Raw genomic sequence first — 22,576 nt, forward strand, 5'->3', positions numbered from 1 at the left:
GCACCCCACCTTAAGAGTTTTTAGAATGATCAAATGTGTAACGAATGGGATATAAAGTCATTCTGAGATTAGCAGGCAGCTTTTACAATTTGAAAAGTCACCAGAATTCCTCACACACACCTGAGCTCAGGAGATTCTCATCAACATCTTTATTTCTAAAAAAAAATTACAAAAGCAGACACACACACCACCCAAGTCCTGTACATGTGGAGAACAGTGTGTTTCAGAAAGTACAACAGTGAGCGCGCGCGCACACACACACGAGCAGTCCCAGGTGTTATTTCTCCAGCGGGGCGTAGTTCAGCAGCTTCTCGATCAGGTCGACATGAGACAGCAGCATCCTGCGACAGCAGTACCGCTTCAAACCCAGAGCGTCCAGGGCATCTCTGAAACACACACACACATACAGTCATAAGTGTTCTGTGGGACAAAACTTTGTTTATACACTAAATTATTAGCAAAGGAACCAAGCATTGACTAAAACATAATGACTAAAAAGTGTGTTCAAGTCAAACCGGGACTGATGTGAGAAAAATTCTGGTGAATGAAAGAGTAAAAACATGAGCACTTTGATCCCAGCCCTGTGATGAGACTCTCAGCCGCAGTAAAACATCTGAAGGTTTTAAAGAAGCCGTATGTCTGTGAATAACGATCCCGGCCGAGGTGTCTCAGAGCTCACTGCACTCGTTCACCTGAACCTTCAGAGAGTGGAACGTCTCATCACTGTGGAAGAGACACGTGTGTGTGAACTGTACACACACTCAATCACCAACACCACTTGCATTTCAGACTAGAATCAGATCACGGCTCCGGTTTACTGAGAGAACTCTCTACCATGACGTGTCCAAGCTCTAGTGTAGGAGGGGATTATATAGAGGAATAAAGGAGTGTTTACTCTCAGGACTGTGACGATCAAAATCCCTGTTTGACGTGAACACATGATTATATTATATTAAAACTATACGTATTATATATAGTATATTATAGTATAATATTAGTATTGTTTTAGTAATGTATTAGAGTATTATATTTTTATTAAAGTTTAACATTATATTAGTATTGGATAGTACCATATTATTTTAGAATTATATTAGTATTTTATTATTATAGTAGCATTATAGAATAAAATTATACTATAAAATTGTAGCATAATATTATTATTGTATAGTATTTTATTATATTAATATTATATTATTATCACTGTTGGGTGTAATGCGTTAGAGTACTTGAATTTCTTTTTTTATGTAACGAGATGTATAACTTAAAAAATTTATCCGTTATTCAGACAATTTATGTAATCCGTGAGCGACAGCAGTCATTCACAATCCGTTAGTGTGTGTGTAAAAGTCATCCTACAAGCCCCGCCCCCCTCTGTTATTTCTGCTGTTATACCCCTATCTCACCTGTGTGGTTTGACTATGCGAGGACCGTCGCGCGGAAAGATGGAAACCTAATCACAGCACCAAAACTCGCGGTGAATCATGATGAACCGTACTTATGGCCACCGCGCGAAACCGATTATGGGCCAAACTTCACTGAGTGATGATGGTAGAATAATTATAAAGGTCTTGACTAAAACAACATGCAGTAGTATTGTATTGCAGTAGTTTTATATTGCAATAGTTTTATATTGTAGTAGTTTTATATTACAGTAGTATTATATAGTATTGGTATTATATTGCGGTAGTATTATATAGTATTGGTATTATCTTGCAGTAGTATTATATAGTATGAGTATTATATTGCAGTAGTATTATATAGTATGAGTATTATATTGCAGTAGTATAATATAGTATTATATAGTATGAGTATTATATAGTATTAGTATTATACTGTAGTATTATATAGTATTAGTATTATATAGTATGAGTATTATATTGCAGTAGTATTATATAGTATTAGTATTATATTGCAGTAGTATTATATAGTATTAGTATTATATAGTATGAGTATTATATTGCAGTAGTATTATATAGTATTATATAGTATTAGTATTATATAGTATGAGTATTATATTGCAGTAGTATTATATAGTATTAGTATTATATAGTATGAGTATTATATTGCAGTAGTATTATATAGTATTATATAGTATTAGTATTATATAGTATTAGTATTATACTGTAGTATTATATAGTATGAGTATAGTATTATATAGTATGAGTATTATATTGCAGTAGTATTATATAGTATCATATTGCATTAGTATTATATTGCATTATTATTATATTGCAGTAGTATTATATAGTATTATATAGTATTAGTATTATAATACATTATATGAAGCCCTCACCCCTCAGTGTACTCCGCCTGCAGCAGTCCCAGGTAAGCCTCCCACTTGTTGCCTACAATCTTCCCGCAGGTGAAGCAGCGGATCGGGATGATCATAGTGACTCCTGCACAAACCTAAAAATATAACATTATTATTATTATTATTATTATTAGCACTGGAGCTCAGTCACACACCCCACGGTCACACTGCGCGCGCGCTCGCTCTCTCTCTCTCTCTGTCTCACACACACACACTCTCACACACACACTCTCACACACCAGACTACCGCTTCACACTCGCCTTGACAGAGAATTTTAATAAAGTTATTAAACAATTCGAATGTAGATAAAAACATTATATTTACCCAGAATGTGAGCAAAACACAACCACCACGTTCTTCGGAAACGGAACACACACAAACTCCGAAAATACGTCACTTCCGGTGTGTGGTGCTGAGAGTAAAGGTGCCGACGGGAAACTGGCTCCAGATGAAAACCGTTCCGGAGGGAAACAAATAAAACAAACAAATAAAAAACACCTATATACACTACTCACAATAAGTTAGGGACATTGTTATTTACATGAGTGTTTTTCCTATTTGCTCTGAATTTGGATAAAATAAGTAAAAGTTCCCTTTGATATTACTAATAATGTATGAGAAGAAACACTATTTTCATTAGTTTAATATTTATTACCCCATAAATGTAGACAATGACAGGGATAGCCCCAAATAACAAAGCTTGACAATGTGTGTAGCGGGTGTGTTTCCACCATTTACCACAGTGACAGCCTGACAGCGACGTATCAGCTCCTTACTGGCCTCATGATGTTGTTCTGAGGCAACACGTTCCACTCCTCCACAAGTGCTACACACAGTTCTGCCAGGTCACATGGGGGTGGGGTACCATCACCCAGTCTCTGCTTCAACTGGTCCCAGACGTGTTCTATGGGGTCCAGGTCAGGGGACATTGATGGCCAGACCATATTCAATTTCAATTTTATTCAATTTTATTTATATAGCGCTTTTAACAATGGTCATTGTCTCAAAGCAGCTTCACAACAATAAAATATTTTTTTAGAAAAGAAAATATTTGGAAGTGTGTATGTGTGAGAAAAATGTGTCTAGATAATAACGAGATGAATGAATGAAATGTCTCTGATGAACAAGCCAAGGGTGACGGCGACGGTGGCAAGGAAAAACTCCCTGAGATGGTAATAGGAAGAAACCTTGAGAGGAACCAGACTCAACAGGGAACCCATCCTCATCTGGGTGATAACAGATAGAGATGATATAACATCATGTGTGTTATGCAGCTGAAAGTACAATATAACAGAAGTTCTTTAAATTAACATGAAGTCCAGTTCAGCACAGGGAGTCAGTAGGTGCAGAGGGCAGATGGGGTCTGGATCACTGGGAGCACAGGAGCAGGATGTGTAGCTCCAACCATCATAAAGCAGAATCCAGCTGGAGCTGGTCCTTCTCTGGATGCCTCAGGATCCTCGCAGGGTTGGCCTTTGTCTACTGAAGCTGGTACAATCTCCAGATGCCTCGGGATGGGTAGAAAAGTACAGAACAGATGGAGAGAATTAGCGTAGTTGCCATTCAGGACAGATTATTATGGGTTATGGGATGAGTTACGCGTATGCCAGATTAAAGAGATGCGTCCCGAGTTTACTTTTGAATTGGAAAACTGTGTCTGCTCCCTGAACACTGTCTGCAAGGCTATTCCAAAGCTTTGGAGCTAATATATGAGGCACTCCAACTTGCTGAAGTCTAGCTGTGACCATTCTGCCACCATGTGGTGGAGCATTATCATCTATGAACAGAAAGTTGGAGGTGTGCTGGTGGAATTGGGGGATGATGATGGGTTCTACGATGTCTCTGTGGTAAGAACGTGCAGTGACTGAGCCATGTACAATAACCAAATCTGTTTTGCGCTGACTGGTGATGCCTGCCCAGACTGTTGCACCTCCTCCACCAAAGCAAACCCTGGGGACCATGTTGACCTCAGCGTATCGCTCTGACACTCATCAGTGGGGACCGTATTGACCACAGCCGACACTCATCAGTGAACAGGATGGTAGACCACTGCTGCATTGTCCAGGTCACTGGACAACGTTTATGGCGGTGTCTTGGTGTCAGCGGAGTCGCCTGCATCGGTCTGGCATTCGAGCCATAGTGGTTCGTCAAAATGGTTTGTCTGGAAACCCTGGTACCCCTCGCATCTGGTAATCGGGCCTGCAGCTGTGTGGCAGTTGCATAACGATGTCTGAGTGGATAGATCCTTAGGTACTGGTCATCGTTGCGGTCTGTCACTCGTGGGTCTCCACTCCTGGGCTGTCATGAACTCTGCCAGCAGTTCTGTCTCTTGATGCAAGTCTGCTGATGACACTGGTGAGACACACCAAGTTCACGAGCAACATCTGACTGCCTGCCACCGATCCGAGGGTGCGTCATGGCCAGGTGGCGCCGCTCGTCCTTTAAGTGATGTCGTGTGTTCAGGGCTGTTTGAATGATGAACTTGGAATGACTTACTGACAATACCAGCTTTTATACCCACAGAATGTTGAAATTGATGCCACTTTGAAAAAGGTTGTGTTTTGGGATTGGCCCCAGTATAAGGCACACCTGTACACAATGAGACCATTACACGGAAAACATGAGGTGTGTCTATTATCCCAAAAATGTCTGAAGTGAAACAAACACTGTATGTATGACATCCACTAAGTCTCTCACAATATCCCCAACTTATTGTGAGTAGTGTGTGTGTGTGTGTGTGTGTGTATATATATATATATATATATATATATATATATATATATATATATATAGAGAGAGAGAGAGAGAGAGAGAGAGTTTATATGCAACTATATAACCAAAAGTATATAGTTAACAGTACCCTGGCTGTCTCTGTATGCTGTAGGGTTTGAGCTGAAATATCTTTGCTGTTAAACAATGCGTTGGTGTACGTTTAGTTATATGCAAAAATATTTACGCCCTTCACTGAAAGTAAAAGGAACTGACCGAACCCTTAACCAGCCTGTGAGATCCACAAAGCCATCCATGAACACACGGTGTGTTAGGAGTGTGTTAGGAGTGTGTTGGAGTGGAGGCCGCACAGAGCCCTGACTGAACTCAACCCCACTGAACCACCAGCTGTGGGAGAAACTAGAACCTCCTTGACATCCCGACATCAGTGCCTGAGCTCAATAATCCTCCTGTAGAGTGTGTAAATGAACAAAAATCCACACACACACACACACACACACACGCTCCAACATCTAGTGGGAAGACTTTGCAGAAAAGATAAGTGGAGCTGTTTAATACAATAAATCTGAACTGGGATGTTGACTAACAAGGACATGTGGGTCTGAATATCAGGGGTGCACATACTTTTGTGGGCATATAGATTTAAAATAAATAAATCAGTAAATAACTGCTCGAGTCTGGACACATTGCATTGCAATCTTTTTGATTTTATTGTACATAAGGACCAGAGGGAGGGTCTGAGGAGCAGGAGAGCGCAAAACAAACACAAAAGATAAATAAATAAATAAATATATATATATATATGTCTGTCAGAATATTTTTCAGCACGTATATATATTTTCTATTCCACCTTTTATATATATATATAACCATCCATATCCCGTAACACCTCCGCGTGTTCGTTCCTCCTCATGAACACTCGTCACACTGTACAGCTCTACTGGTTGATCTACTGTGTTCTAGTTTGTATTATTGCATTACATACGCACGTGAGCGAACGGAAAAGCGTCCTGGTCCTTCGTCACTGCTCGCACGTCCAGACAAAGACAAAGGCCTGTGTGATGACCACTTCTTCACGGAGTGTGATCTCCGTCATGCCGTTACACTGTCCACTATGTTTCCGTTGGTGTGTGTTTTCTGCTTTTAACACTTCACGGTGGGCAGGAAATGGACGGGGTCGAGTCATTCAAGCAGAGACGCGTCCATGGAGACGTGAATGAGGAACGCTAATTAGTGATGATGTCCAAGAACAAACACAGACTTGTATGAACACAGAGACACACACACACACACACACACACACACACACACACACGGAGTTCTTCAGTTTGTGGTAACCCATCTATCTATAGTCTCTCTCTCTCACACACACACACACACACTCACACACACTGGCTTTAGTTCTCTTTATCAGCACTGAACCTCTACATCAAACCAAACTGACTCTCGCACCTACGCTATAATCCTTACACATATAAATATAATCCTGGGTTAAAGTGAAGTTTTTTTTTTTTTTACATTACAGGTTTAATCGTATAAGAAAATACGCTGACATTGCACTTTATTTCAATAGTAATGAACATTTCATTTTCTTCAGCTTCATTATAGTGATGTGTTTGGTTCTAAAGCTGAAACGGATGAAACTCGATGAAAAGTCAGAAACTCCAGGAAATACACTCAGCTCCTGTGGTTGATGTTGTTGTTTTTGTTGTAGCAGGATGTCCATCTAACGTGTGTGTGTGTGCGTGTGGTGTAATCTGGGTTATAATAACGCCTGGCTGTAATCGGACCTCACAGACCGATCAGAGTCCAACGCTAAACGCAGGAAGCGAAGCAGCAAAGAAAATATCCGTTGAAGTTTCATCTCTCCGACATTCAGAAATTTGTGTCTTGACTTTTTATATCATCAGGTTTTACATTTTATAGAGTATACATGCTTTTAAAAACTTTGAAATTTGGGAAGGTGTGTGTATACCTTCTCCTGGACGTTTGAAAGCATTTCTTGCACTCAGGATAGCTGCTGTTAGATCTACAATTGTTTTTATAATCTTGGCTATGTTATACTTTGAGACTTGGCAGATCATGGCTTACTGGCGCCCTCTCTTGGTTTGCCTAAGCTAGCTAACGTGTTAAAGTACCACTAAAGCTAGCTAGCGTTATTAATCATCAGGTGGAGAATATTAGATGTAAGAAGTTTTATGTTCTAAGTTGGCTTTTATTAAATGTATTTCCATCTCAGGTCTGTGAGGATACGACTACAGACGACTGTTACTACGGCTACTGTGATGATTAAATCAAAGCTGAATGACAAGTGGTTCCCCTCCCCAACAATATTTAAACACCCCCCCATGCCCCCTACCAATCCCCCCCCCCCAGGCCGTGACCCAATCCCCACACGAATCTCCCGGCCGATCACGTCGCGCTGTCACTTCTTCTTGGCTAATAACACCAAGCCCACCACTACGGCTCCGAGCGCTACGAGAGCTCCACCGATGAGGAACGGCTTCAGATTCTCCAGGGTTTCACAGCAGCCCCCGGCCGCCCCGTTCCCTTCCTGCACCCTCTCCTGGTTGCCATCTTGCTCTGGTTTTTCTGCCTCGGCGGGCGCAGGGTCTGCGGGAGCGGGGTTCGGTTTTGGAGGAGGAGCCGATTCTTTTTTGTCTGTCTTGGCTCCTGGTTTGGTGCTGCTCTTGGCCTTCGGATCCGTGTGCATGGTGGGGGTCTTTTTTGGCTCTCGGGTACTTTTGGAGGTCCTGGAAAGGTAAAGACATATAGTTATGTAGAACACGGTGTGTTTGTAGATTTATCCTGACAGCTGTACATATAAACCCATTATGGTGACATTATAAAACCAGACGTGGGTCAGATTAGTCATAACTCACTGTCTAGACCTTCTACAATGAGTCTAATCCGTCTGCACTGGGGGTTCACAAGCTTTTTGTAATCTTGCTGCCCTTTAACTGGTGAAAAGCCTTCAGTACAGGTATATTTAATGACATTTTTAGACATTGTTAAAGTTTACACCTTCAGATCGTCCGGTTTCCTCCGACCTCTAATAGACATGCTCTTAAAGAGTGGTGCTCTAGTAGTCCTCCCTGTGCATGTGTGTGTGTTCATGTTGCCCTCATATGAACTGTCATCGTTTCTGCCCCGCCCCACCCCGCTCTGCAACCCTGACCAGGATAAAGCAGCCGTACATACAGTATAATGTACTGTACATGCATAAACATACACCATACACAGATGGGTGAGAAACGTAAGGGAAGGCTCTTCTCCCCACTGGACGGTGTTCAGTGTGTCATGACGGCTCCTGAATCTGTGTATGACCGCAGTGAGATTCGCCGAAGGGCATTTACTGGGCTTTCAGCATAACATCCGGAAGAGACGTCTCGTGAGTAAGTGGTCCACTGCAGTTACAAAGAGTCGAATAACCGAGCTCTTTTTCTATTGATAACCACCCCCTATCCACACACACACACACACACACACACACACACACACACACACACACACACACACACACGGAGTGCAATTATGTGATACGTCACCGGACGCAAAACAAAGCTGTCCTGTACAGACACAGCCACATTATTCAAGTGTGTTATATTCTCCTTCTGTCCCTCCCTGTGTCTCTGTCAAACTACATGAGTCATACGCAGCACTGATGGAGGACAAGAGAGGGCGAGGACGCACGAAGAGGGATAGAGAAGGATACGAGAGAGAGAGAGAGACAGAGAGAGACCTAAAGAACAGATACAGACAGCAGTTGTGCAGTGTTCAAGGCTCTAAGCCTCAGGCCTTCTCATTCACCTCCAGTGGAAAAGACTTTAAAAATCAAACAGCAGGAAGACCTACCTTCTCCTGTCCTTCCTTTGTTCCTCTCTGACCTTGTGATAACCTTGTGCTGATGGAGACGACTCAGAGATCTGGGCTTAAGGTAACACTCAGACAGGCCGCAGAATCCTCCTCAAGGAGAAGTGCAGTGATGGAGGATGCAGCAGGGACGAGAGGACGGAGAGGAGGCGGACCGTACCACTGCGGCTTCAAGTACAGGGGGGAGAACTGTGCTGCGGCACCGGGAGGGAGGATTTCTGTGGAAATCAAAATAGGACTGTGTGTGTGTGTGAAGCTGTTGAGTTAGCATGGGTGTTATGAAACAAACTACAAAGTTCAGGCAAAAAGTTTACACACCTAAATCAGAACACACTCACCACTCGCTCACTAAAGCCTATTTATACACAGTGTTCCAAATTATTACGCCAGTGATATCTTTCCCTGATTTTCATAATCAGTCAATGCAAATGACTAAAATAATTTTTAAGTCATCAACCATTAGAGTATAATTTGAATTTTATTGAACAAACCTAATGATAACAATATTTATAAAAATAAAAAAAAAACTACTGAAAATGCACTGTTCCGAATTATTATGCACAACAGAGTTAAAACATTTTATAGGTTGTAAAGAACTGAAAATGGGCTTTTGATGAATTTAGGTTTAGGTCATATGTAAAGAAATCAAATGCTATTTAAATCAAAAACCTCCTAACAGGTCATGTTACATCTTGACATAGGACCCCTTCTTTGATATCACCTTCACAATTCTTGCATCCATTGAACTTGTGAGTTTTTGGACAGTTTCTGCTTGAATTTCTTGCAGGATGTCAGAATAGCCTCCCAGAGCTCCTGTTTTGATGTGATCCGCCTCCCACCCTCATAGATCTTTTAAGGATTCTCCAAAGGTTCTCAATGGGGTTGAGGTCAGGGGAGGATGGTGGCCACACCATGAGTTCCTCATCTTTTATTCCCATAGCAGCCAATGACACAGAGGTATTCTTTGCAGCATGAGATGGTGCATTGTCGTGCATGAAGATGATTTTGACTTTGCCGAGGTCATTTTCACACCTTCAGGGACCCTAAAGGGGCTACCAGCTCTCTCCCCATAATTCCGGCCCAAAACATGACTCTGGCACCTCCTTGTTGACGTTGTAGCCTTGTTTGGACATGGTGGCCATCCATCAACCATCCATCCATCTGGAACATCCAGGGTTCCATGACACTCATCAGTAAACAAGACTGTTTAGAAACTTTCTCTTCATGTATGCCTGGGCCCACTGTAACCGTTTCTGCTTTGAGCATTGGTTAGGGGTGGCCGAATAGTAGGTTTCTGCACAACTGCAAGCCTCTGAAGAATCCTACACCTTGAGGTTCGCGGGACTCCAGAGGCACCAGCAGCTTCAAATACTTGTTTGCTACTTTGTAATGGCATTTCAGCAGCTGCTCTCTTAATCTGATGAATTTGTCTTGCAGAAACCTTCCTCATTCTGCCTTTATCTGCATGAACCTGTCTGTGCTCTGAATCAGCCACAAATGTCTTCACAGTACGATGATCACGCTCAAGTTTTCATGAAATATCTAATGTTTTTATACCTTGTCCAAGGCATTGCACTATTTGACGCTTTTCGGCAGCAGAGATCCTTTTTCTTTCCCATATTGCTGAAACCTGTGGCCTGTTTAATAATGTAGAACAGGCTGCTTCAGTACTTTTCCTGTGATTGGGCTCATCTGGGAAACTAATTATCACCGGTGTCTGAGATTTATTTCAGTGATCCAAAGAGCCCTGAGACACAACATCATCCATGAGTTTAATTTAACATTTAATGTTTATAAAACTTACATCCAATTTTCATAAAAATTTGGAACACAGTGTACATAAAATATTATATACATAAATATCTCACACATTGTGTTGTTGGTGGTGTTGTTGTTGTTGAGTTGTCTGTTCCCATCAGGGTCACCACAGTGTGTCATCTGAGCGACGTCCAGCTTGTCACAGGTTTTACCCCAGATGCCCTTCCTGATGCCACCCTCACATTTTACCCAGGCTTGGGGCTATACTGCGTCCTCTGACTGGGCTTTTTATAGATTCTAAAAAGGAAATTCCAAACACCAGCAGTGATGAGAACAGTAACACAAAGGCAGGTTTGTAGATGTGATTGCACGCCATAGCGCTCATGGACCGTCAGTAGACACGGAGTAAATGTCAGGGAGTTACTAGTGCAATGCTAAGCTACAAGCATAAAACAAATAAATATAATCTTATATATACATACACACATTATACTGCATAGTGTGCAGTTAAATAATACTGTACAAACATTGATCCCAGTCATTTTTAATGTACAGTTTCACCATCTAACTTTAAGCCACACCCCCTGCCTAAGTCTGAACCAGTTCAACCAACTTCAACATTTTGTTGCTGGATTAAATTTAAGATCCAATATTTAGAGACAAAACAAGAACCTATCCAATCTAGTGAGGTGTTGAGCGGTGTGTGCTCTCCCAGTGTGACTGTCCTGAACTCTGTCCGGCTCTGCAGCTCAAACTATCAGAGTAATCACTCCCTAACCACCACCATTCCCTATAATCACTTTCTAATCACAGTTATTCCCAATAATACTCCATAACCACCATTATTCCCAATAATTACCCACTGATCACTATTATTCCCAATGATCACTCATTAATCACCAATACTCCCAACGATCGCTTACTAATCACCACTATTCCCCATAATGTTTCACTAAACACTGTTATTATCCAATAATAATAAGCATATATTATTAAATAATATAACATTACTTTCATCCATAATAAATTATTATTTCTAACAATCTCTCACTAATCACTCACTATTCCCAATAATTACTCCATAACCACCGATATTTCCAACAATCACTCACTAATCACTAAGTTATCTCCAATTATCACTTACTTATCACAGAGACAGTTGGAAATAATGGTGATTAGTGAGTGATTAGTGAGTGATTATTGGATATTAACGGTGATTAGTGAGTGATTATTGGATTGTAACAGTGATTAGTGTGCGATTATTAGATAGTAATGGTGATTAGTGTGTGATTATTAAGTGGTTATTGGATAGTAACATTGATTAGTGAGTGATTATTGAGTGGTTATTGGATAGTAACGGTGATTAGTGAGTGATTAGTGGATAGTAATGTTGATTAGTGAGTGATTATTGAGTGGTTATTGGATAGTAACATTGATTAGTAAGTGATTATTGAGTGGTTATTGGATAGTAACAGTGATTAGTGAGTGATTATTGGATAGTAACGGTGATAAGTGTGTAATTATTGGGTGATTATTGGATAGTAACATTGATTAGTGAGTGATTATTGGATAGTAATGTTGATTAGTGAGTGATTAGTGAGTGATTATTGGATAGTAACATTGATTAGTGAGTGATTATTGGATAGTAATGTTGATTAGTGAGTGATTAGTGAGTGATTATTGGATAGTAACATTGATTAGTAAGTGATTATTGAGTGGTTATTGGATAGTAACAGTGATTATTGAGTGGTTATTGGATAGTAACAGTGATTAGTAAATGATTATTAGATAGTAACGGTGATTAGTGTGTGATTATTGAGTGATTATTGAATAGTAACATTGATTAGGGAGTGGTTAGTGAGTGATTATTGGATAGTAACGTTGATTAGTGAGTGATTATTGAGTGGTTATTGGATAGTAACAGTGATTAGTGAGTGGTTATTCGATAGTAACGTTGATTAGTGAGTGATTATTGGATAGTAATGTTGATTAGTGAGTGATTAGTGGATAGTAAAATTGATTAGTGAGTGATTAGTGAGTGATTATTGGATAGTAACGTTGATTAGTGAGTGATTATTGAGTGGTTATTGGATAGTAACGGTGATTAGTGAGTGGTTATTGGATAGTAACATTGATTAGTGAGTGATTATTGGATAGTAATGTTGATTAGTGAGTGATTAGTGAGTGGTTATTGGATAGTAACGTTGATTATTGAGTGGTTATTGGATAGTAACATTGATTAGTAAGTGATTATTGACTGGTTATTGGATAGTAACTGTGATTAGTGAGTGATTATTGGATAGTAATGGTGATTAGTAAGTGATTATTGAGTGATTATTGGATAGTGACATTGATTAGTGAGTGGTTATTGAATAGTAACGTTGATTAGTGAGTGATTAGTGGATAGTAACATTGATTAGTGAGTGATTAGTGAGTGATTATTGGATAGTAACGTTGATTAGTGAGTGATTCTTGAGTGGTTATTGGATAGTAACATTGATTAGTAAGTGATTATTGAGTGGTTATTGGATAGTAACAGTGAATAGTGAGTGATTATTGGATAGTAACGTTGATTAGTGAATGATTAGTGGATAGTAACATTGATTAGTGAGTGATTGGTGAGTGATTATTGGATAGTAACATTGATTAGTGAGTGGTTATTGAATAGTAACGTTGATTAGTGAGTGATTAGTGGATAGTAACATTGATTAGTGAGTGATTGGTGAGTGATTATTGGATAGTAACATTGATTAGTGAGTGATTATTGAGTGGTTATTGGATAGTAACAGTGATTAGTGAGTGGTTATTGGATAGTAATGGTGATTAGTGAGTGATTGGTGAGTGATTATTGGATAGTAACAGTAATTAGTAAGTGATTAGTGAGTGGTTATTGGATAGTAACAGTGATTAGTGAGTGGTTATTGGATAGTAACGGTGATTAGTGAGTGATTGGTGAGTGATTATTGGATAGTAACAGTGATTAGTAAGTGATTAGTAAGTGGTTATTGGATAGTAACAGTGATTAGTGAGTGGTTATTGGATAGTAACGTTAATTAGTGAGTGGTTATTGGATAGTAACGTTGATTAGTGAGTGGTTTTTGGATAGTAACAGTGATTAGTGAGTGATTAATGAGTGAGTATTGGATAGTAACGGTAATTAGTGAGTGGCTTTTGGATAGTAACGGTGATTAGTAAGTGATTAGTAAGTGGTTATTGGATAGTAACGGTGATTAATGTGTGATTAGTGAGTGGTTATTGGATACAGTCTACAGTATTTACTTTTTCCTTCTTGTGCACTATTAATTGTATTGTAGCATTTTACCCCCGAAAAGGATGTTGGCGAGACAATTGAGCTTAATTGCTGCCCAATGCAATGGCTGAGAGTACTTTATTTAACACTGTGCTGTATAGATTGAGCAACACATTCACATGAGACCTAGACCCAACTCAGCCTTAGCATAAACCAGAACACATTCGTCAGTTCACACACACTTCACACACAAACATGGCCGAAGCCGCAGCCCAAACAACCTTCCCCAACAGGGTGAACACATAGAGAACCCCCGCAAGGCATGACGGTTGTCAGCCGCCGCCCCGCCCACGCCTCAGTATGTTGCAGTAAATTAAAAAGAAGTAATTAGTAAATAAAATAGAAGTAATTAGTAAATAAAATAGAAGTAATTAGCTTGGCGTGTCGAAGCCTTGCACTTTTGTAAGAAGTCGTTTTGAACATATTGTCTGCTATAGTTATAAAACCTGCTGCAGTTCCACTCTGAGTAAATCCACGTCTTTTCATCTAACCTGTTATGTTAATCTGCAAATATCAGGATGTTTATTAAATATACAAATTATTCATCAACGAATATGCAAATGTCTTCCAGTGAAGTTCTCATCAGATCATCACCTCACCATCACTTTAACGCATACTCCAGCATGGCAGCAATGTACATGACGTCATATGTCACTCATCTTACGTGACGTCATCTTAAGTGGAATGGCATGGGGGAACATACCATGACAGCCTGGGGGATTAGACCCCCCCCTCCCCATTACTTCCTGTTAGACCTGAATGATGGGTCGAACCGCTGCTGAACAGCCGGAAATGACGTCACAGACCCAGGGTCAGCGTTATTAAAGCGTGTGTGGTTTGTTGTGTTTGTACATGATCGCGCTACACGCACACTTTGACACGGTGCCATCAGCAGCAGGTTGCAGTACACTAAGTGTCCGGTAGGAGGAGGTATTCACGAAGCGCAGTGACGTAGAGACTTACGCTCTCAGCGCAGCGCCTTCACGTGCCTGTGGGTTGCCATGTTGGCGGGTTTCACCCAGCCGATGGACCAGAGGAATGTGCTGCAGGTTTGACATTAACGTCATTACTGCACACTGATCATCATACACACACACACACACACACACACACACACACACACACACACACACACAGCATGGCACAAGGTCGGGTCATCCCACAGGGCGTCTACAGGAACGACACACACTACACACAGGGCTCAGGATCTGCACATGGTCAGAGCCAAGGGTACCCTCTAGTACATACACTCTATACACTCTATGTCTTGGTACTTATGTAGGCCATTGGTGGCGAGACACGGGTTCGATTCCCACTCCCCCGGCCACTGGGCTCAGTGCCCGTCCAGAGCCAGGATACAACAGGAGGGTTGTGTCAGGAAGGGCGTCTGAGGTCAAGCCCGTGCCAGGATGGTGTGCGGATCGAACAGTGCTGTGGCGACCCCTCGACCGGAGCAGCCGGTAAAAGACTAACTAAGTAAAGACTAACTTACGTACTTATGTGAAAAGATTAAAAAACATAAATTCATAACAGAAGGACAGAAACCTAATCCTGTTCACGTGATTAACTGTAATGGTCTGACTACGCCTTCTTTAATAAATAAATAGAATAAAATATCTATCTGTTACAAAACTGACGAGACATGGACCTTCTTCCTCAATAATAAACTAAACAGATACATTAAAGAAATCAGCCATGAGAAGAGAGAAGAGTATAAAATTCATTTAATATAAAAATAAAAACAGCATTTTCATTATTAGTTTTATTATATAAAGTTAAACATTCTTTGTTACATTATTAAGTCTGAAAGTCCAAATAAAGAGTTTTTTTTAACGAAGAGAACATAATATCGTCAAAAGTTTGTGCCCCCTCCCTCGTGGAATTTGGAATGATCTGGCAACCCTGGTGGAGGGGCTTCGACCTAAAGCACACATGACGTGTTATAATGTCATATTATATACAGTGTGTCCAGAAATAACCACAGAGCACGTGCACAGGGGCTTCGATCTGTGCGTGTGTATCCCGTGCGGAGCAGATCCCGGTGTGTGTGTGTGAGAGTGTGTGTGTGTGTGTGTGTGAGAGAGAGAGAGAGTGTGTGTATCCCGTGCAGAGCAGATCCCGGTGTGTGTGAGAGTGTGTGTGTGTGTGTGTGTGAGAGAGAGAGAGAGTGTGTGTATCCCGTGCGGAGCAGATCCCGGTGTGTGTGTGTGAGAGTGTGTGTGTGTGTGTGTGAGAGAGAGAGAGAGTGTGTGTATCCCGTGCAGAGCAGATCCCGGTGTGTGTGTGTGTGTGTGTGTTACGCAGTCTCCGCTCAGGCCGCAGTGTGTGTGTGTGTGTGTGTGTGAGTCTCTGCGCTGCGGGTTTGTTTGAGAATCCCAGCACCGCCCGAGAGAGAGAGAGAGAGAGAGAGAGAGAACACAGAGCCCAGTGTGTGTGTGTGTGTGTGTGTGTGAGCTGCTGCTGCTGCTGGAGGGAGAAAAACACGGAGCAGTAACAGTCACACCCTGCTCGCGCGTTACGCACGGCACGTACAGAGAGGGACCGAGTGTGTGTGTGTGTGTGTGTGTGAGTCCGGACCGAGCGGGACACGGGACAGCGGGGACAGCGGGGACGGACCAGAGCGCGAGCACGGAGGGACAGCGGAGCGGGGACAGGCGCGCGCGCGCGGCGCGGAGCGGGGACTCATCCCACTCCTCCGGTCTCTTTGATGTTCGGAGGGACGCCGACAGTGTGGGTCTGATCCCCTGCACACACAGAATGTCCTGCTTTGTCTCGCGTCCTGAACCTGTTTCCTGAGGAACCTTACATCATCATCATCATCATCATCATCATCATTATTATTATTATTATTATTGATGAGGAGGAGGGAGAGACATTTCAGTGTGAGGACATAAAGGAGACAGGGACAGCTTGGCTATTTCAGTCCTTCTGCCCCGGAGAGACGTCTGGGTGAAGATCTGTCTGCGGAGGATGGGAGAGAGACCAGGAGCGGAGAAGACGACGGTCTCGGGAAGACGCCGTCCTAAAGCAGGTGAGGGACGTGGTGGGGTTACAGGTGTCCTCCTCACAGACCGTCACAAGTGTCACACGTATTCCAGGCAGGATGCAACATCCAGCCCCTCTCATTGGTCATTCTCTTAGTGTGTGTGTGTGTGTGTGTGTGTGTGTGAGGCAGTGGAGCGCATGCTAATGTCCCCTGATATCACACCATTTATCAGCAAGCGTCCATCGTCTCAAATGCAGAAGTCGTGCAAGTACAGCGCACCACACATGGACGGCTTATCACAAGCATCAAGCATGCTGACACACACACACACACACACACACACACACACACACACACACACAGATCCACAGATAGACAAAATGCTCTGGGAAAAGGAAACGATGCTATCTCACGGATGTGCATGAGCTTAGACGCATTAAAGGCCGGCTTGTGGTTCGGGTATTGAAAGGGTTTAATGGACGCCGTGGTGGACGCGCGCTGTCTCTCTCCTGGAAGTGCATCTGCTTTCATATCGAATGAGAATCGATCAGACTGGATGTTTGTGTGTGATCAGACGTGTACAGTGTTTTCTCGTCAGCTGAATGGGATAAAAAAATAAATCGGCTCTACTGGTAAAGGCCGTGGCCCTGTGTTCGAGAGCGCGGGTTCTTCACCGAGAACACAATCCCATCATGCTGTTCAACCATGAACATCTCCAGAACATCGTGGACAGAGCCGTCTCGCTCTCTCTGTAATTCAATCCACAAAAAAACATAAATCTAATGCACAGGTTAATCTGAGACGCTTAATCTGCTGTTAATCTCCTGGCTGTTTCTGCATCTAGATCACGAAGGTTCCTGGTGGTGTGTAATCGAGATCTTCTCCTCAGTCCACAGTGTTGGTCTGCCGTGCCACTAAAGCTAGTTAAGCTCTACCCCGTTTCTTGTTCTTCCTTTGCTGATACGCTGCCAAAAAACCAGAGCTCAGAATATTGTCCAACACTTAGTGTCTAAGCAAACTCTGCCAGTTTTTTTTTTTTTTTTTGCTAGCAAGTTATGTAAAATACCGCTAGGTGTGATGGTGGTGGTGTGTTTTAAAACATGTCCTAGATTTGTGTGCAGGATCTGTGCCATCCCACGCATCCCACAGACGAGAAAATCTCATGCCAAACGATTTGTGATTTGTATTTTATATACACGCATGCACACCTTTTGTCTCAGCGCGCTAATTAATACTTATTAATGCTAATCTGTGCTACGATAAACCTTAAACGCAACTACGACATTAATCAGATTGAACGTTATCCGGCATTAGCGTTTGCAGTTTTTGTATAAAAGGACAAATGTCCTCAAAAAGGGTCAAACTTGACAAATCTCACTGTGGACACTGTAGATGTTATTATTCTAATAGACATCGTCACCACCACAATCAGTTATAGATGTTTTTCATTGTTAAAGAGAAATAGATAAAAGGACATTTCTGTAGATGTTATAATCACAGAGATGTTACATCATTATAGAAATTGTACTTATCATAAACGTTATTATCACCGTTATAGACTTTACAATCAGTATAAAGTGTTTACATCGCTACAGACGTTTATTGCAATGTACAATATATACAGTATGATATCATCAGCATGATGGACATGGCTAGTGTAATTGATGTTATCAATGTTATCATTAGAAACATTATCGTCACCATACACACATTTCATAGCTGTACAACTTATCAACTTTATGTACGTTTTCATCACATTCACTACATTAAACTTCCCATAAACCTCCTCATTATATACAATACTGGCAAAACATTACCTGCACTGCAGACGTTATCACAAGCGTTAATGTTATAATGGCTGAAGTCTTTAAGGAGACGTTATCACCACCAACGAGATCATCATCATCAATGTTACAGTACGTTCACCACAGACATTCACACTGCTGAAGACTTTATCAATGCTATGTACTGTACATTATCAGCATGGTGGACATTATTATTGTGATTGATGTGATCACTGTCGGTAATGTTATCATTCCTGGAGACACTATACACTATATACGTTATCATGATAATATCAGAGACGTTATAGACATTGTAATTCCCCTAGACATTATTGTCACTATAGACTGTATCATCACCATACACACATGACCGTTATGGGTATCACAGAAATCATAAGTCTTATCGATTTTATAATCAGCATAAACATACAGCTATAGCTGTAACTATATAAATAAAATAAAGGTTTCGTCTGTACATATACTGTACTATAATTACGTTTCATACACTGCAGGACCTGAAAACCAGTCTCGAAAAAACTTCTGGCTGGACAGACATACAGACAGACATACAGACAGACAGACATACAGACAGACAGACAGACAGACAGAAGTTTTTTCGAGACTGGTTTTCAGGTCCTGCAGCACAGCATTACGCAAAACTGTCTGAACAGAATGGAATGAAACTTTTCCAGTCCTTAGATCTCTGCCTGAAGTTTAACCGGCACCATAAATAAAATCAAAATGTAGAGTAAAAGCGATGTTATGAACAGTTATGCGCTAGATCACATCACAGCATCCGAGGCTTTTTTTGGACGAATACATTGCTTTTTCCCTCAAAGTTGGCGTGTCCCTCAACAGAGCCTGTCGACACAACAGTGTACCGCGTATAGACGGAGTACGTGAAAGACGACCGTAAGGCACCTACAAGCTGCCAAACACACACAATAGCATGACACAGCATGGCTTACTCCAAAACATGGAGAAGTAGACTATGAAACTGTAACCTGGCAGGATGAATAGTCAGACCAGCGTATGTTTATTCCTCCTGCAGGAAGTTTAAAACCAGTTTATTCTCATATGTTCTGAAACCGCGCCGCTAATAAAAAGCAGTAATGGGAATCGCCACCATGAGATAAAACACGAGTCGTTAGAGTGAACACGTCCACAGCAGTCCGAGGTGAGGGCGAGGTGTACAGTACCTGAACGGAGAGCCCGGTGTTAGGCGCTAAAATCTACATGTGGAGTAAAAGTGATGTTATGAACAGTTATGTGTGGGATTTAATAATCTACTGTAAAATAATCTACTAATGCGCTCCTGTCTCAATGTAAACAAACACCTGCACCAATAGATATTAATTAGAAAAGATAAAGTGAATATTTTGACTGGGATTAGTTCATATTTTCACTTTGGCTGAAATAACAGCGCTGAAGTGGTATAAGTGAATTTTAACACGCTGGAGTGGTTTTAAGACAAAACTTCATCTTTATCCTTTTATCTACTTTTTCCATTTCTCATCTGTGATTCACTCTCCGATTACCGAACAGGGAGTGTATTTGTCTGAGCACCAAAGAAGGACAACTTAGTGTAAACAAGGCGTAAGATACTCAACCTTACAGAATGGGATTTCTTTGTATTAATAAGTTAGACAGAGAGTTCTGCTGTACAGAGAGACACACAGACATGGACGTGGGCTTCAACCTCAAATAATAATAATAATAATAATAATAATAATAATAATAGTAATAATAATAATAATAATAATAATAATAATATCACTGATTACATTAAAGATCAGATCAGATTATTATTAGATTTAAACTCTTTCTACAAACGCTAACGACGCGTACAGTAAATATGATCAGCGTGATGGAGACATGATCATTCCTATTGATGTTGCTATAGACATCATCACCACCACAGACATCATCATCATCATCATCATCATCCTCGTTGCTATAGGTGTAATCAGAAGAGGATGAAGGCTGTCGTTACATAACGCGTCCCAGCGCGGGACTTGGTGTGATTTCCACAGTCCATAATCAGCTCATCGTACTGATGGAGATTCATTATGTTAGCCCTGATAGCCTGGACAACACGCTCATGTGAGCTAGCTAACGAACGCGTGATCTGTCCTCCCCTGTGTACATACAACTGCTAATAACGAGCCTCTGCTTCTCTCTAATTAATGAATCATTTCTGATCGAAAGCTTTAATAATACGCCAGATATTTAGGAAGGTGTTAAATAACACTGTTTATTTGGTGTTTTGTTAACAACTCTCACACACACACACACATTAGTTATGTAATGTAGAGTTTGTTATAGTGCTTGGAGTTATTATCTTAACACTTTTCTCTCGTCTTGTGTCTTACGGAGTTGACGGAAGCGGCTTTGTCCTTACAGGAACCTGAGCAGGTCCAACCCGTCCCTCACAGACGCAGTGCGGTCAGCGTCCTCCAGCTTCACCCTGGGGTTACCAGCAGTCATGTAAATAACACTGTAGTGTGTTTGCTTGGCCCCGATCGTGTAAACAGACATGGTGTGTGTGTGTGTGTGTGTGTCCACTGAGACGTGGCTGCTGTTGTCTCGGCCCACGGTCACATGTGTGTTTGATAACTAGGCGGGGTGTGTGTGTGTGTGTGTGTGTGTGTGTAAACACCTCTGTGGAGATCATTTAGACATAAAGCTGCAACTGAAAGGTGAATGTAAGTTTTAATTATAAAGGTTTTTTATAGACATTTCTCACATGATAATAGTTTAGGAGTGTAAACGCGTGACTCATTGATTATTAGCCCTGATGGCGCTGTAGTAGTGACCTGAGGTGACTACACACACACACACACATTATCCTTGTTCAGCCGCTCAGCATTACTCTGAGCATCATCAGTATTTCAGAAATAAAAAGGAAATGGACACAGAACTATTTCATAGAATATAATTATTTAAAAATGTTTTTAAAATCGTGATTAGTTACAGAGTCTCGAGACATTTCGATGTTAATGTGGAGTTTTCTGACCTGGACGGATCCCCAGGACATACTGTGTTAGTCTTCACTGTAACGCTAGTGTTAGTAGTGTTCCCGCTGCACGTCCAGCACGGCTCGACTGGTCCCGCCGTCTCTCAGGGGTCGAGACGAGCGTCTAGACTGTTCTCTGTCCCGGAATGAACTTCCTCTAGATGTCCGTACAGCCGAGTCACTGGCAGTCTTTTTTAGGTATCCGGGTTATAGCCAGTACGCCCCCCCATCACCCCCTGCTTACACACACACACACACACACACACACACACACACACACACACACACTAGCACCCAAAAAAAATTATCCTTCCCAACAGTGTTTGACTGATAAGCACTGATGTAAGTTGCTCTGGATAAGTGTGTGTGTGTGTGTGTGTGTGTGTGCCGATGTCTTACCATAACACTAGCTTGTGATTAGTCTTTACTGTAACGCTAGTTTGTGCTGAGACTTTTTAAACAAACTTCCATGATATCCTTCAGTAGAGAAACTTGGCGACACTGAGTGTTAAAACCTCGATACAGATCAGATGGATGGGATGAACAGAATCGATTAGTCCTCACTGTAATGCTGGTTATTTGTTAGCCTTTAATGCTATAATGGCTATAGACTAGCCCGCAGCGCCGGCGTGTTTCATGGCTGAACTGTTCAGAAGATTCCCGCAGTAACGTTCGAGCTCTTCATGTGTGTGACATCAGCAAACGGTGGAGTCGCTGGTGGACACGTTCTGTCTCATACGGAGACCATAAAGACGACATGTGTGTTACTTTGCTGCTAGGCAACTGTGTGGCAACAGTAAGCTCTGT

At 41.5% G+C, this 22,576-nt stretch overlaps 2 protein-coding genes across 3 annotated transcripts in view; one reads left to right on the forward strand and one right to left on the reverse strand.

The window, feature by feature from the left end:
- polr2l (RNA polymerase II, I and III subunit L) overlaps positions 1-2,738 on the reverse strand; it is a 104,750-nt gene extending 102,012 nt beyond the window's left edge. The window contains exons 1-3 of one of the 2 annotated variants that reach the window (XM_053513209.1): positions 2,637-2,738; positions 2,294-2,406; positions 252-386 (exon numbers count right to left, since the gene is read on the reverse strand). In XM_053513209.1, the coding sequence (XP_053369184.1) occupies positions 278-386; positions 2,294-2,388 (204 nt within the window). In that variant the 5' untranslated portion in view covers positions 2,389-2,406; positions 2,637-2,738 and the 3' untranslated portion in view covers positions 252-277. Of the gene's footprint in view, positions 1-178; positions 387-2,293; positions 2,407-2,636 lie in introns of those variants that run through there. The other variant, XM_053513208.1, reaches the window with a different exon arrangement.
- Positions 2,739-16,283: 13,545 nt separating this feature from the next.
- The window catches only part of dagla (diacylglycerol lipase, alpha), a 33,809-nt gene continuing 27,516 nt past the window's right edge, over positions 16,284-22,576 (forward strand). The window contains exon 1 of the mRNA XM_053513335.1: positions 16,284-17,014. The gene's annotated coding sequence lies outside the window, so the exon portion shown is untranslated. The remainder of the gene's footprint in view (positions 17,015-22,576) is intronic.

The sequence above is a fragment of the Clarias gariepinus genome, chromosome 15 (assembly GCF_024256425.1).
Source record: "Clarias gariepinus isolate MV-2021 ecotype Netherlands chromosome 15, CGAR_prim_01v2, whole genome shotgun sequence".
Lineage (NCBI taxonomy): Eukaryota > Metazoa > Chordata > Actinopteri > Siluriformes > Clariidae > Clarias > Clarias gariepinus.